General features: G+C 40.9%; 1 protein-coding gene across 1 annotated transcript in view; it reads right to left on the bottom strand.

The window, feature by feature from the left end:
- Nucleotides 1–630: 630 nt before the first annotated feature.
- LOC125276042 (NACHT, LRR and PYD domains-containing protein 12-like) overlaps nucleotides 631–13,735 on the bottom strand; it is a 56,992-nt gene continuing 43,887 nt past the window's right edge. The window contains 1 exon segment of the mRNA XM_048203449.1: nucleotides 631–1,200. Within this exon segment, the coding sequence (XP_048059406.1) occupies nucleotides 647–1,200 (554 nt within the window). The 3' untranslated portion in view covers nucleotides 631–646.

Genomic DNA, 13,735 nt, shown 5'->3' with positions numbered 1-13,735 from the left:
GTTCATGAACCTTGTGAAGATTGATTGTGTCCCAATGAGCAATGACTGTACTGAACTCAAATATTGAGGTTTCTGTAAATGAAAACCTCAGTTTTATTTCATGATAGTGTTATATCTATAACAATATAAGTATTTTTGCTTTAAATAAGGTTTTTATGATATCAAAGTTTTGATACTATAGGGGGGCGGGATCTGTTTGGTTTTTATATTTTATCAGGCTATACTGCCATCTAGTGGTAGCAGGTTTTCTTAGACAGCTGTGTGGATTGAGAAAGGCTAAACTGGTGAAATGAAAGTCTCAAAATCCAAATGAATGAAATGAGATCAGCTCGTGCTGCCGGACTCAGATCTGAAGCCGCGCACAGAAAGCCGCATATAGACAGCATGAGATCGCAGCTTCAGGTCTCTTTCACAGGTTACTGCCCTTGAATGGTCAAAAATATGTCAAAATGCACATCCTGGCGAGTATTCACGTAAACACAGTCGACTTAGTCAAGAATGTCTTTATATGAACAGCTGGAAAGACGAGGAGGACGGAGCGACCGGGATCAGGTGGTTATACGGTTCAGGCATTAAATATTTACACCTGATGTGAGATTTGATGAGTGTGTGTAAAGATCAGAAAGAGGATTTACAGAGTGTCTCTCTATCGTTTAATATCACACAGAGACACTGAGGAGGAAACATAATAAACCCTAAATCCAGCAAAGAGGGGTTCAGTGAATGTGGTGTTGAATGTGTGTAAGCGTGTGAGTGTGTGTAAGCGTGTGAGTGTGCGAGAGACGCTGTAGAAGGACAGAGAGCCGGCCGACACGTCCACATACACTCCTACTCTATTAGAGGATGAACGGACAGCAGGTATATCAGTCCTGTTCTTATTGTGACGGACAGTGAATCCTCCATCAGAGCAGGACAGACTCCAGGATTTGTTATTGAATCCAAACGCACAGTCTTCACTCAATCCTTTCCTGGTGATTCCTTCATATGTCACTGATATTACAGCACCATCTCCGCTCCATTCAGCCTCCCAGTAACAGCGTCCAGTCAGTCTCTCTCTACACAGAACCTGAGGATGATCAAATCTCTCTGGATGATCAGGATACGGCTGACGCTCTTTCACACGCGTCACCTTCCTGTTCCCATCAGACAGAACGAGTCGAGTGTTTGCTGTGTTTGGATCCAGTGTGAGATCACAGGCATCTGAACACAAGAAGAGAGAAACATCAAGAACAACAACAGTGAAGGTGTGTGTGTGTGTGTTAACTGAAGTCAGATCACATTCATTCATTATAAAGAAACACTTTCAGAATTTGAGTGACAGTTTTATTGTTCATGCTGCTAAGATCACACAGTTTCAGGAGTTACAGCCGTGTTGAACTGAATCTGAAACTGTGATGATTGACATTGTGACAATAAGCAGAGCAACGGACGGACAAAAACAATCTGATATGAACAGATCTGTGCATTAAGACTTCAAGTTTAAAACAGACCTGACACTTGTTCTGTTTCTTTCTTTCTCATTTATTACTAACTTTTCATTTGATCTTGATCAGCGTTTACTTTATTGAACAATATTTGAAGGCTACATGCTAATGTTTCAATGCATTATTAACTTATAATTAACAGCATTAATAAAAACTTCACTTATTTAATATTTTCATTTTCAAATAGTTACATTTGAAAAGCTATTAAAATAAAATTACAATTTTACTGGTATTGGTTTATATATAAATATATTTACTTGTTTTTCATGACATATTTTACAATATAAAGACAAATGTGTAATGTTTTACCAGATTTAGTGCAGAAACACAGTCAAAAACAGGCAAGAGGTCCAAACACAAGCAATCGAGTTAGCCATGAAGGACAGGATACGTACGTACAAATACCAGCCGCCACCTTAAAGGTTCTTGGCCAGTTAGGCAAGGCAAGGCAATTTTATTTGTATAGCACATTTCATACACAATGGTAATTCAAAGTGCTTTACATAAAAAAGAATAATAAAAATAGAACATAAGGAATAGAAATAACAGTAAAAACAGAGAATTTTGCTATCTGGATGGAAGAGGTAGGAAGTCTTAGGGAGTTTGTTGTTGTTGTTGTCCATCAGAGTGGATCTAAACGGATCTGTCCATCAGAGCGGATCAGAATGGATCTTCCTCACACGACAGGACTGCTACCTGTTAAGGCACTTTAAACTGATAAACACAGTTTCAATCTCCCCTTTTGCCAGGACACCTCAAACTGCACCACACAGCCCTAATCCCCCTTCCGGAGATATCTTATCTATGCAACGCAGTTCAAATTTCCCTTTGGAAATTTCCCCTTTGGAAAGTATCCTGACTGTAATCCAGAGATATCTTAACCATGCACCACAGCTCAAATTTCCCCATGGTTTGTCCCCTTATCCAAATTTACCAAATTGTAACCTAATCTCTTTCTTCCTAATTCTCCCAGCTCTTTCAACCAGACAGCAATATTTAAAATGCATTAAAAGTCAGAATAACAAGTTAAAAATGAAATAAAAACAGGAAAAGGAATGAAAAGAATAAAAAGATAATACGTATAAAATAAAGTGCAAACAGTTCGGACATAGCACAGTGCTCAATCAGCAAATGTATAGATAAAAAGATGTGTTTTGAGTCTGGATTTGAATGTGGCTACTGTTGGAGCACACCTGATCTCTTCTGGAAGCTGGTTCCAGCTGCGGCTGGCGTAACAGCTAAAAGCAGACTCTCCTTGCTTTGAGTGAACCCTTGGTATTTCTAAATGACTTGATCCTGATGATCTGAGTGATCTGTTAGGTTTATATTCTATGAGCATATCTGCAATGTATTGAGGTCCTAGACCATTGAGTGATTTATAAACAAGTAACAGTACTTTAAAATCAATTCTAAATGCAACTGGAAGCCAGTGCAAGGACCTGAGGACTGGTGTGATGTGTTCATGTTTTCGGGTTCTGCTCAGAATCCTGGGAGCAGCGTTCTGTACGAGCTGCAGCTGTCTTATGGTCTTTTTGGGAAGGCCAGTGAGGAGCCCATTACAATAATCCACCCGGCTGGTGATAAAAGCATGAACAAGTTTCTCTAAGTCTTGACTGGAGACAAAGCATCTAATTCTTGCAATATTTTTGAGATGATAATATGCTGATTTAGTTACTGTCTTTACATGGCTACTGAAACTCAGGTCTGACTCCAAAATCACACCAAGATTCCTGACTTGATTTTTAGTTGTTTGACCTCTAGAGTGAAGGTACATGTTCACTTTGAGAACTTCATCTTTGTTTCCAAATGCAATGATTTCAGTTTTGTCTTTGTTTAATTGAAGGAAGTTTAGACACATCCAATTTTTAATTTCATCAATGCATTGGCACAGGGAGTCAATGGGGCTGTAGTCGTTAGGTGATAGGGCTAGGTAAATCTGGGTGTCATCTGCATAGCTGTGATATGCAATTTGGTTCTTTCTCATTATTTGGCTCAGTGGCAGCATATATAGGTTGAACAGGAGGGGTGCAAGAATTGAACATTGAGGGTTTTATACTCCGCATGTCATGGATGTCCACTCAGACTTATGGTCACCGATACTCACATAATAACCTCTCCCTTCTAAGTATGATCTGAACCATTACGGACCATCCCAGAAAGCCCAACACAGTTTTCCAGCCTGTCAAGAAGAATGTTGTGATTGACAGTGTCAAACTCAGCACTGAGGTCGAGTAGAACCAGCACTGATAATTTACCTGAATCTGTGTTAAGGCGAATATCATTTATTATCTTTATGAGTGCTGTCTCTGTGCTGTGATGCGGTCGGAAACCAGATTTAAAGTTGTCAAAGTATCCATTCAAGCTTAAGAACTTGTTCAGCTGATTGAAAACAACTTTTTCAATGATCTTGCCTATGAAAGGAAGATTTGAGATTGGTCTGTAGTTGCTCAATATGGTGTTATCCAGATTGCTCTTTTTCAGGAGGGGCTTGACAACTGCAGTTTTCAGGGATTTTGGAAAAGTCCCAGAGAGAAGTGAGGCATTTACCACTTCTAGGAGATCTGCTTCTAAACAGTTAAACACACTTTTGAAAAAAGATGTGGGAAACGTGTCAAGGGCGCAGGTTGATGTTTTAAGGTGCTGTACTGTTTCTTCCAAAATTTTACCATCAATTGCTTCGAAAACAGACATAATAGCTGCTTTCTGATGTTGTGATCTGATCTGTTTTACCCCAGTGCAGCTCAAGGATGTGCTGATCGCCTTTCTGATATTATTAATTTTCTCAGAGAAGAAGGAAGCAAACTCACAGCATTTGCTGTCTGAGAGCATTTCACTGGGAATCTGACTTGGGGGGTTTGTTAGTCTCTACAGTAGCAAAAAGAGTGTGGGCATTGTTTAAGGTTTTGTTTATAATATTTGAGAAGAAGGTCTGTCTAGCTTTGCCTAATTCCACATTGAAAGCATGAAGAATATCTTTATAGATGTTATAATGGATTTCAAGTTTTGTCTTTCGCCACATGCGCTCAGCTTTTCTGCATTGTCTTTCATATTTTGCACTGCTGTTGAGTTTCTCCATGGTGCTTTTTGTCTGCCACTTTTCTTCCTGACTTTCACAGGAGCAATGTTATCAATAACATTCTACACTTTTGAGTTAAAAGAATCAAGGAGAAAATCAACAGAGTCTGCAGATATGCTTGGTGTTAAAGATATAGCCTTCATAAACAGTGCACTAGTATTCTTATTTAAGCATCGCTTTTTGACCTAGATAGATCTAGCTTCAGCAGTCGGAGAGATCAATAAATCAAAGAAAATACAGAAATGATCAGATAGCGCTACATCCTTAATGACAATGGATGAAATGTTTAGACCCTTACTAATAATTAAATCTAGAGTGTGTCCACGATTGTGTGTAGGTCCATGTACATGTTGAGTCAGATCAAAAGTATTCAAAACAGTTATGATTTCTTTTGCCATATTGGATTCTGCATTTTCCATGTGGATGTTAAAGTCCCCAGTAATAGCAAAACAGTCAAACTCAGAGGAAATTGCTGATAACAGTTCTGTAAAGTCCTCCACAAAGGCTGGAGAGTATTTTGGAGGCCTGTAGATAACTAAAAGTAGAATGCGAGGAGCACCTTTTAACACAATACCCAAGTATTCGAAAGACAAGTAATCACCAAATAACACTTGCTTGCATTGATAGACATCTTTAAATAGAGCAGCAACACCTCCACCTCTCCTAACAGCTCTGCAGACACTCATAAAAGTAAAGTTAGGAGGGGCTGTTTCATTCAGGATTGTTGCACTGCAGCTGTCTTCAAGCCATGTTTCATTTAGAAGAATAAAATCTAGGTTGTTTGTGGTTATTACCTGCCGCGTGCTTTCATGTTGTGTTTTTGTCTTGTTTTGTGTCACGTGGCTTTGACTAGACGTGTTCATGTCTCGTCTTGTGTGATTTATTTTTATGTGCTTGTGTCTTTGTTTTGTTTGAGTGAGCACATGGCTTGTCATGTGTTTCTTTGTGCCATGTGCTCTCATGTCTATTGTCTTGAGTGCATTATTGGTTGATTTGCCCCACCTGTCCTCCCTGTTACTTATTTATTCTCCTTGTGTTTGCAGTCCTGTAACTGGTCTTACTTTCTGTCTCTACAGTTTTATTTTTTATTATTAATAAGCCCTCTTCCTTCTTAGTCCTCGCTCCTTCCCTTCCATCAAACCTTTGACGTGTAATAGGTAGCAGATTAAATGGGTTTGCCAAACGGTTTGAGAAGGCCTTAGGTTTTCTATAACGTAATAAAACAGAAATAGAGAAAGCTACAGGCACACTGGGTTCCCACTTGTTCTGTAAACATTTGATAAAGTCATTGTTATCATAGCGGGGACCCGACACACATCACTGAGAGCTATTATCGGTTGTTTTTGGTTCACCTAGAACAGATGGAGGAGGTTGAGGGCCCTGGCGTTGTGGCAGGGGCCGAAGAGCTCTCGCAGGAGGAGGGGGAGGGCGAGCTGGGCCCACAGGCTTTGGTGGTTTCGGGGCTTGACGCTTTTTTGTTGATATCTGGGAGCTCGCAGCAAAAGAGTGGGAGAGTTTGGTTCCAGCATACACCAGTTCCTCCATTTTCTCTGAGAAGCACAGAAGAGGGGATGCTGGAGAAAGGGATAACGTGTCCGGTGAGAGGGGCTGTTGCTCTGGTGTTACCAGAGGCTGTAATATGTTGTCCTGGCTTCCCTGGCTGTTTTCCCGAAAGTCGTCCTTGGGTGCTGAATCTTGGAGCAGTTCTAACACGTCACTGTCTCTCGGTGAGCTCTGTGGGCAGGGCTCAGTCAGGATTGTGTGCGTGAGCAGTGGTTGTTGGGGCTGCGCGGTGTTATCATTGACCTTGTAGGGTGTGTCAACCGCATGTCCATTCAGGTGCTGAAATGAAGTCCTGTGGTCAGTTGTACTCTGTCCAGGTGTGTTTGTGCCATTCAGGTTGAGTGGATTTGCACACACTGCTGAAGGATGATGGAGGCAGAAGTAGATATTGTCCTTTAGCACTCTTGAGCCCAGTTTGTTTGGGTGCAGGCCATCATGAGTGAACAGTTGTCTCTGACTCCAGAACAGATTGAAGTTGTCGATGAAATTCAGTCCTTTTAAGTTGCAGGTTTTTTGCAGCCATGTGTTAAGACCAAGCAACCGTGTAAATCTATTTGTTCCTCTTGCTGGGAGTGGTCCACTGATGAACGACTGAACTTCTAGTCTTTTAAGCATTTCAAAAAGTTCATTGAAATCACTCTTAAGGAGTTCTGACTGCTCCTTCCGAATATCATTCTTCCCCACATGAATGATTAGTCGATTTGCAGTCTTATATTTCATCAGAATGCTCTTAAGTTCCCTGTTTACATCAGAAACTGTTGCTTGTGGAAGGCAGCATGTAGTTGTATCCCTGCTGCTAATGTTTCTGATAATAGAGTCACCCACTATCAGAGTCCTGGGCTCGGCTGCTCTCTGAGCTGAGTGCCGCTGACTGTTCAACCTTGAGCGGCAGTTAGCATCGGTGTTAGCTGCTGGCTGATTTTATCTGTGTCCGATCATGTTTGGGGATTCCTCACCCACATTCATCATGTCTGGAGATTCCTCACCCACATTCATTAACACTTCAAATCTGTTCTCCAGATGTATTGGCGGTGGTAGTTAGTGTCCAAAACGTGTCCAAAAAGCACAGGTGCTATTTATTATTTTTATTTATTAATGTGAACATTCTATTGTTTATGTTCAACAGCTTATGTTACGCCTGAGAATAAACAGGGAGTATAATCACAAGAGATGATGAGTGATTTTCTCAGTGATGGCGTTTACTCTCGCGATCTCACCTGATAACGTTCACCTGCACGGAGAAACTCTCGTGATACCGTGTGAGAGAGTGTGACATGAGCAATCGATCTCAGATTAACGGATCTACTCTAAACTTCACTATAATAAAGAATCAATTTCAGACTAACGGCTCCATTATAAACATTACAAAATAAAACAATACAAAAATTAATAATGTTTAACTAAAATTACTTTGTATATTGAACAGAACTATGACTGTATCAACTCTCAATATTAATGTCTGCTAAAGTGTGATGAATACTATGAATACTACCAATTACACTTACAGCTTTTAATTTATTCATTTTAAGAGGTCTAAAATAAGGAAACAAGACTATTTTTGTTACTTTTAAGTCCAGCACTTAAAAGTTTTTTTTTTTTTTTACAATTTAATTACATTTATTTTTTTATTAAAGGTGCCCTAGAACTTTTTTAAAAAAGATGTAATATAAGTCTAAGGTGTCCCCTGAATGTGTCTGAATATTTTGGGGCATCATTATAAATGCGCCGATTCAGGGCTACTGGCCCTTTAATTCTCGTGCTCCACACCCCCAGAGCTCGCGCTTGCCTTGAACAGTGCATAAACAAAGTTTACACAGCTAATATAACCCTCAAATGGATCTTTACAAAGTGTTCGTCATGCATGCGGCATGCATGCATCGGATTATGTGAGTATTGTATACTGTTATATTGTTTACATTGATTCTGAATGAATTTGAGGCTGTGCTCCGTGGCTAATGGCTAATGCTACACTGTTGGAGAGATTTATAAAGAATGAAGTTGTGTTTATGAATTATACAGACTGCAAGTGTTTAAAAAATGAAAATAGTGACCGCTCTTGTCTCTGTGAATACAGTAACTTGATGGTAACTTTAACCACATTTAACAGTACATTAGCAACATGCTAACGAAACATTTAGAAAGACAATTTACAAATATCACAAAAAATATCATGATATCATGGATCATGTCAGTTATTATTGCTCCATCTGCCATTTTTCGCTATTGTCCTTGTTTGCTTACCTAGTCTGTTGATTCACCTGTGCAGATCCAGACGTTACTGCCTGCCCTTGTCTAATGCCTTTCATAATGTTGGGATCATGGGCTGGCATATGCAAATATTGGGGCGTACACCCCGACTGTTACGTAACAGTCGGTGTTATGTTGAGATTCGCCTGTTCTTCTGAGGTCTTTTAAACAAATGAGATTTATATAAGAAATGGAGTTTGAGACTCACTGTATGTCATTTCCATGTACTGAACTCTTGTTATTTGACTATGCCAAGATAAATTCAATTTTTCATTCGAGGGCACCTTAAAAAAAAAAAAAAAAAAAAAAAAAAAAAAAAAATATATATATATATATATATATATATATATATATATATATATATATTATTTGGTTGAATTTTACAGAAACGTCCACTTTTGGTATGACAAGATGTCTTAAAATGTATTTCTTTTTCTAACATTTAAACTTAGACCACATCATTATATTACATTTTGACTTTATGAATACAAATGACAGCTTAATGATTTTTTTTTGTGCATTTATTTAAAGACTGCATGTACCAGTTTTTTTTGTCACTGGTGTTACCTTACTTCTCTGGCATTTTTAAACATTTATGAAATATTATTTCTCAATTTTTTTTTAGCACATGCAGTCAGAGTTACAGAATAATAATGATAATGCAAAAGATAAGGAGATTGTGTTTTTTTTTTATTTCAATCAGGTTAGTTAAAAGTGTGATTGAATGATGTTAATTCATTTGCGCAACCATGTATTTGCTATAACAATGCAAATATTTGAAAAACAGTTATAAACAAGTAATGTTGCAATCCATTACATCTTAGTTCTTGAGTGTAATTTATGAATGCTAAATTATTACCATGTCACATATGGCACATTTTATTTAATGTGACAGATAAATAACAGTAACACCAGTGACGCAATGAATCACCAGTGACGTATGCGTAAGACCAAAGATCCTTATTCGTCAACTATAATTAAATAGATTTTTACATTTGGTATACAATCAAAGACACTTAGTGAAAGCAGTCAGTAAAAGATCATAAAGAGCATTTTAAAAATGTCTGTAAAATACGTTGTCTGTAAAGTCGCTGCTTCTCAGCTGTTGTCACAGACCCGCCAGGCTCATCCATCAGCCAATCACAGCGCACTCCCTCACCAGAGTTCTAACCACACGCACCTGATCCTCATCATCACTCAAACACCACCAGATACTTAAGCACAGCACTCACCTCAGTTCACTGTCCAGTCTCGTTGATACAAGGACTACTATTCCGATGTTCCAGTTCATTGAGAATACTTACCCATTCCATTCCAGCGTGCTTCCCAGTCTTCGTGCAAAGTATCTGTGCCTCCAGTCATCCACGAGTCATCCACCTACAAGAGAAAGAACAGTATTACCACTTTTGTTTCACCATCTCTAATACCCATTTAACCATTACTTGCCTGCACATCTGTTATTCCTTGCTGTTTGAAAATAAACGCTGTTATACCTGCAAACCTGGTGTCTCCTACCCTTCTGTCCGTGACAGAAGACCAGACCAACACTGAACATCCAACATCATGAGCTCATCAGATCCATTCCAGGAACTCGTGGATGCCCTCTCTATCGAACACTCTCCACAAACCCAGCCACAACTTCACAAGCTCTCACTTCCGCAAACACCGCCGTCACTCCTTCACCACCAGTATACACCAGTCCCATGGCCAAACCAGCGCACTTCTCTGGCTCTGCGGACGATTGCAACGGCTTCATCCTACAGTGCTCGCTGGTCCTGGAGATGCAGCCGCAGTTATACCCTGATGATCGCTCCAAGGTATCGTTCATCATCTCCCAGTTAAACGGACATGCGTTACAGTGGGTAGAAACCATTTGGTCGCAGAATGGACCAGTAACCCAATCTCTGACTAATTTCCTCACTCATTTCAAAAAGGTTTTCAGTAGACCAGCTAGTGATTCGTCGGTGGGTGAGCAACTCTATCAGTTGAAACAAGGATCTATGTCTGTTAACGATTATGCTCTCAAGTTTAGGACTCTTGCTACTGTCAGTGGATGGAACGAACAAGCTCTGCTCACCACCTATCGTCAGGGTCTGGATCCCAGGGTACGGCTGCATCTCACTGCATATGAGGATTCCATCGGGCTCAATTCATCCAACTCTCCATCAGATTCGCCACTCGTATGCAGTCATGTCTCGAAGAACACCAGGGCCAGCTGCTATGTACATCATCCCTCCATCAGCCAGAGTCCATCAGCCCTCCAGAACCAGTAACAGAACCCATGCAACTGTAGAACAATCGTCTAACTTTTCGCTGAACGGCAGAGACGGCTGACCCATGGACTGTGTTTATATTGTGGTGCATCTGGACATGTGATATCTACATGTCCTACTCATCCTCTTCGTCCCATGGTGAGTGCGATTATACCCCTCCATTAAGAAAATAAAGCCACTCACCACAATCATAACACTTACTGCTGTTAATGTTTCCATTCCAGTCTATGCTCTCCTCGACTCCGGGTCAGCTGGTAACTTCATCTCTGCCATCAGCTTAAGCTCAAGACAACCTCAACGCCATCCGTCTACCAGATCCATTCAATAACAGGCAAGCCACTCGGTCGTAAACCTGTCCATCAGTGTGCTAGTCTAGTGAAGCTTCAAGTTGGAGAACTTCACAAGGAAGAACTTCATCTACTGGTTCTGGGGGATTCCACCGCTGATGTGATCTTAGGGCGCCCATGGTTGGAGCAGCACAACCCCATCATCTCATGCACCACCGGAGAGAGTGGGGCGACACCTGTTTTCCAGACTGTTTTCCCACAAAACTTCTGCCTCCTGTTACTCATCCTGAGTCACTTCCTGTGTGTTCCACATACATCGAGAGCCCTGTAGAGAAACAGTCGGTGGATATTCCTCCGTGTTACGCCCCTTCAGTGATGTATTCTGCCCGAAGAGAGCCTTCAAGCAGCCACCACACCGGCCATGGGACTGTGCCATCGATCTGCTCCAGGTAAGTCAGTGCCCCATGGGAAGATTTATCCACTCTCCATCCCAGAGCAGAAGGTCATGGAGGAGTACATAGAGGAGGCTCTTAACCAAGGCTACATTCGTCCGTCCACATCCCCTGCTGCTTCGAGCTTCTTCTTGGTGGCCAAAAAGTACGGAGGCTTGCAGCCTTGTATAGATTACCGGGCTCTCAACAAGATAAATTCAGTCAAATTCAGATATCCTCTTCCCCTCGTCCCAGCGGCTCTGGAACATCTCCGTGGTGCCACTGTATTCACCAAGCTGGACCTCCACAGCACATATAACCTCATCCGGATACGTGAGGGGGATCCAACATCTGTAGCAGTGGCATCCAGATGGACGAGGGGAAGGTGGAAGCCATCAAGAACTGGCCTATTCCATCCACCATCAAAGAGCTCCAAAGATTCCTCTGATTTTCCAACTTCTACAGAAGATTCATCCAGAATTACAACTCCATAGCTCATCCACTTACCAGTCTCCTCCGAAACAAGCCCGAGTCTCTGTCCTGGACACCAGCAGCCAACAAAGCCTTCAACACCTTGCGAGAACCAGCGCACTGCTCCTCATCCACCCAGACCCTGAGAAGCCTTTTGTTGTGGAGATAGACACCTGCCATCACGGGCGGACTGGCCATCTGGCATACTGGGCACTTTCCCGGTGGGCCGACGTGCCTTCTTGGGCCAACGGTCGCCGACCGCAAAAAAAAAAAAAAAAAAAAAAAAAAATTCTCTCGGCCCATAAAAGTGGTAGGCCTAGATCAGCGGCCCAATGTTTTTTTTCAATTGACACTGGGCTGCTAGCTTAAAACACTTTAGTCAAAAATATGACATAGGCTAGGTTTTTTCCTTCTGACAGACGCGGCCCAAAAAAACACATAGCTCAGCGGCCCATTGGTTGTTTTCTTGATTGACACTAGACTGGCCCAATCATATCTTTGAACAGCACCATCTATGGGATTTCTGCTTGCACGCAGTTTCAGTGTGATCATGGAGAAGAAACGCAAAGGAGGTGCAGAGAAGCTACATGAGAGAAAAAAAACAGGCTCTTCAGGCAGACGCTGCCAAATGTGTCAAATTGACACAAATGTTTTCGGCAGTAGCAGGAGCTTCACCAGCTCCCGTGGCTGATGAAAGTGGTGTTGGTGTCGGCGACAGTGGCATTAACAGTGTTAGTGAGGAGGAGACTCAAGAGGAGAGAGACAGAGATGAGGGAGTGAGGGTAAACCTGCTGCCTGTAATACCAGACTCTGCTACTTCACTTTGCTTCGTAGACAGAGTCTGGAATGGCATAATAGAGAAGTGTTTTCTCTCTCGCTAGGGGGCGCTTGTCGGAAGTTTAAAATCATTGGTTACCCGTAAGCAGTAGATACGTTTAGTTATGAGTATGTTATGCGCCTGTACAGCCGCATCGAAGCACAGACATCATGCATCGAACTCAAATCTATGATTGAACTTCCACTGTAAACCTGTTGTAAACACATGATGATGCGAGCGAAATACCGGAGTGAATATGGCTGTAAACGACTTTTGCAGATTATCGAAGTTAAGCATCCCGAAGTTTGATCCCGTGTCTTGTTTCCCATTTCCGCGGTCGTGTTTTCGATTTCTCTAACCTACAATGTAAAACTCGGCGCTTAACAGTCACGGTTAGCCCGCCCTCTGTTCGTGAGGAGGTTTCCAGACGGTCAGAAAGCTCTGAGGTATCAGAGAGACAGAAGAGATGAGCGGAGGGAGTGACGAGTCAGGTAGAACCTGCGGTAAGCCTTGATAAAAATTAGCCAAAAACAAGGGGTGGACAAACTGTTGACGATAACACTACAACAATAAAAGAAGCATGCAGGCTATACACTGTATGATTGCAGTTTGGCTAAGTGTGCGGGTGTAGAAAGCCAAAACATCAGTGTTAAAAAAGGTCGGAGCAGCTAATTAACAAGAATCAGTTGACCTTTAAGCTAGTTGTTTTACATCTTCCCGGCTAAGTAAAATAATTTTTTATATATATATTATGATGATGATCCGTTGTATTATTGTGAAAACGTTGCAATTAAAGCACATGGCCTCTTCAGTCATGACATTATATATATATAATCATGAAATATATATATATATATATATATATATATATATATATATATATATAATTAGTAATAACTATATAGTCATAATTTTTATATATATATATATATATATATATATATATATATATATTTCATGACAGAAGGGGTCCTGTGCTTTAATTTGAAGAGGCCTTTCATGAGTTTTTCAGATAGAAAAGCTACAGTTCTGATTAAGAAAGTTTGCATGACGTGCAACGTCAAATTGACACAAATGTTTATATAT

Source organism: Megalobrama amblycephala, linkage group LG9 (genome assembly GCF_018812025.1).
Source record: "Megalobrama amblycephala isolate DHTTF-2021 linkage group LG9, ASM1881202v1, whole genome shotgun sequence".
NCBI classification, from domain to species: domain Eukaryota; kingdom Metazoa; phylum Chordata; class Actinopteri; order Cypriniformes; family Xenocyprididae; genus Megalobrama; species Megalobrama amblycephala.
This window is presented reverse-complemented; position numbering and strand designations above follow the sequence as displayed.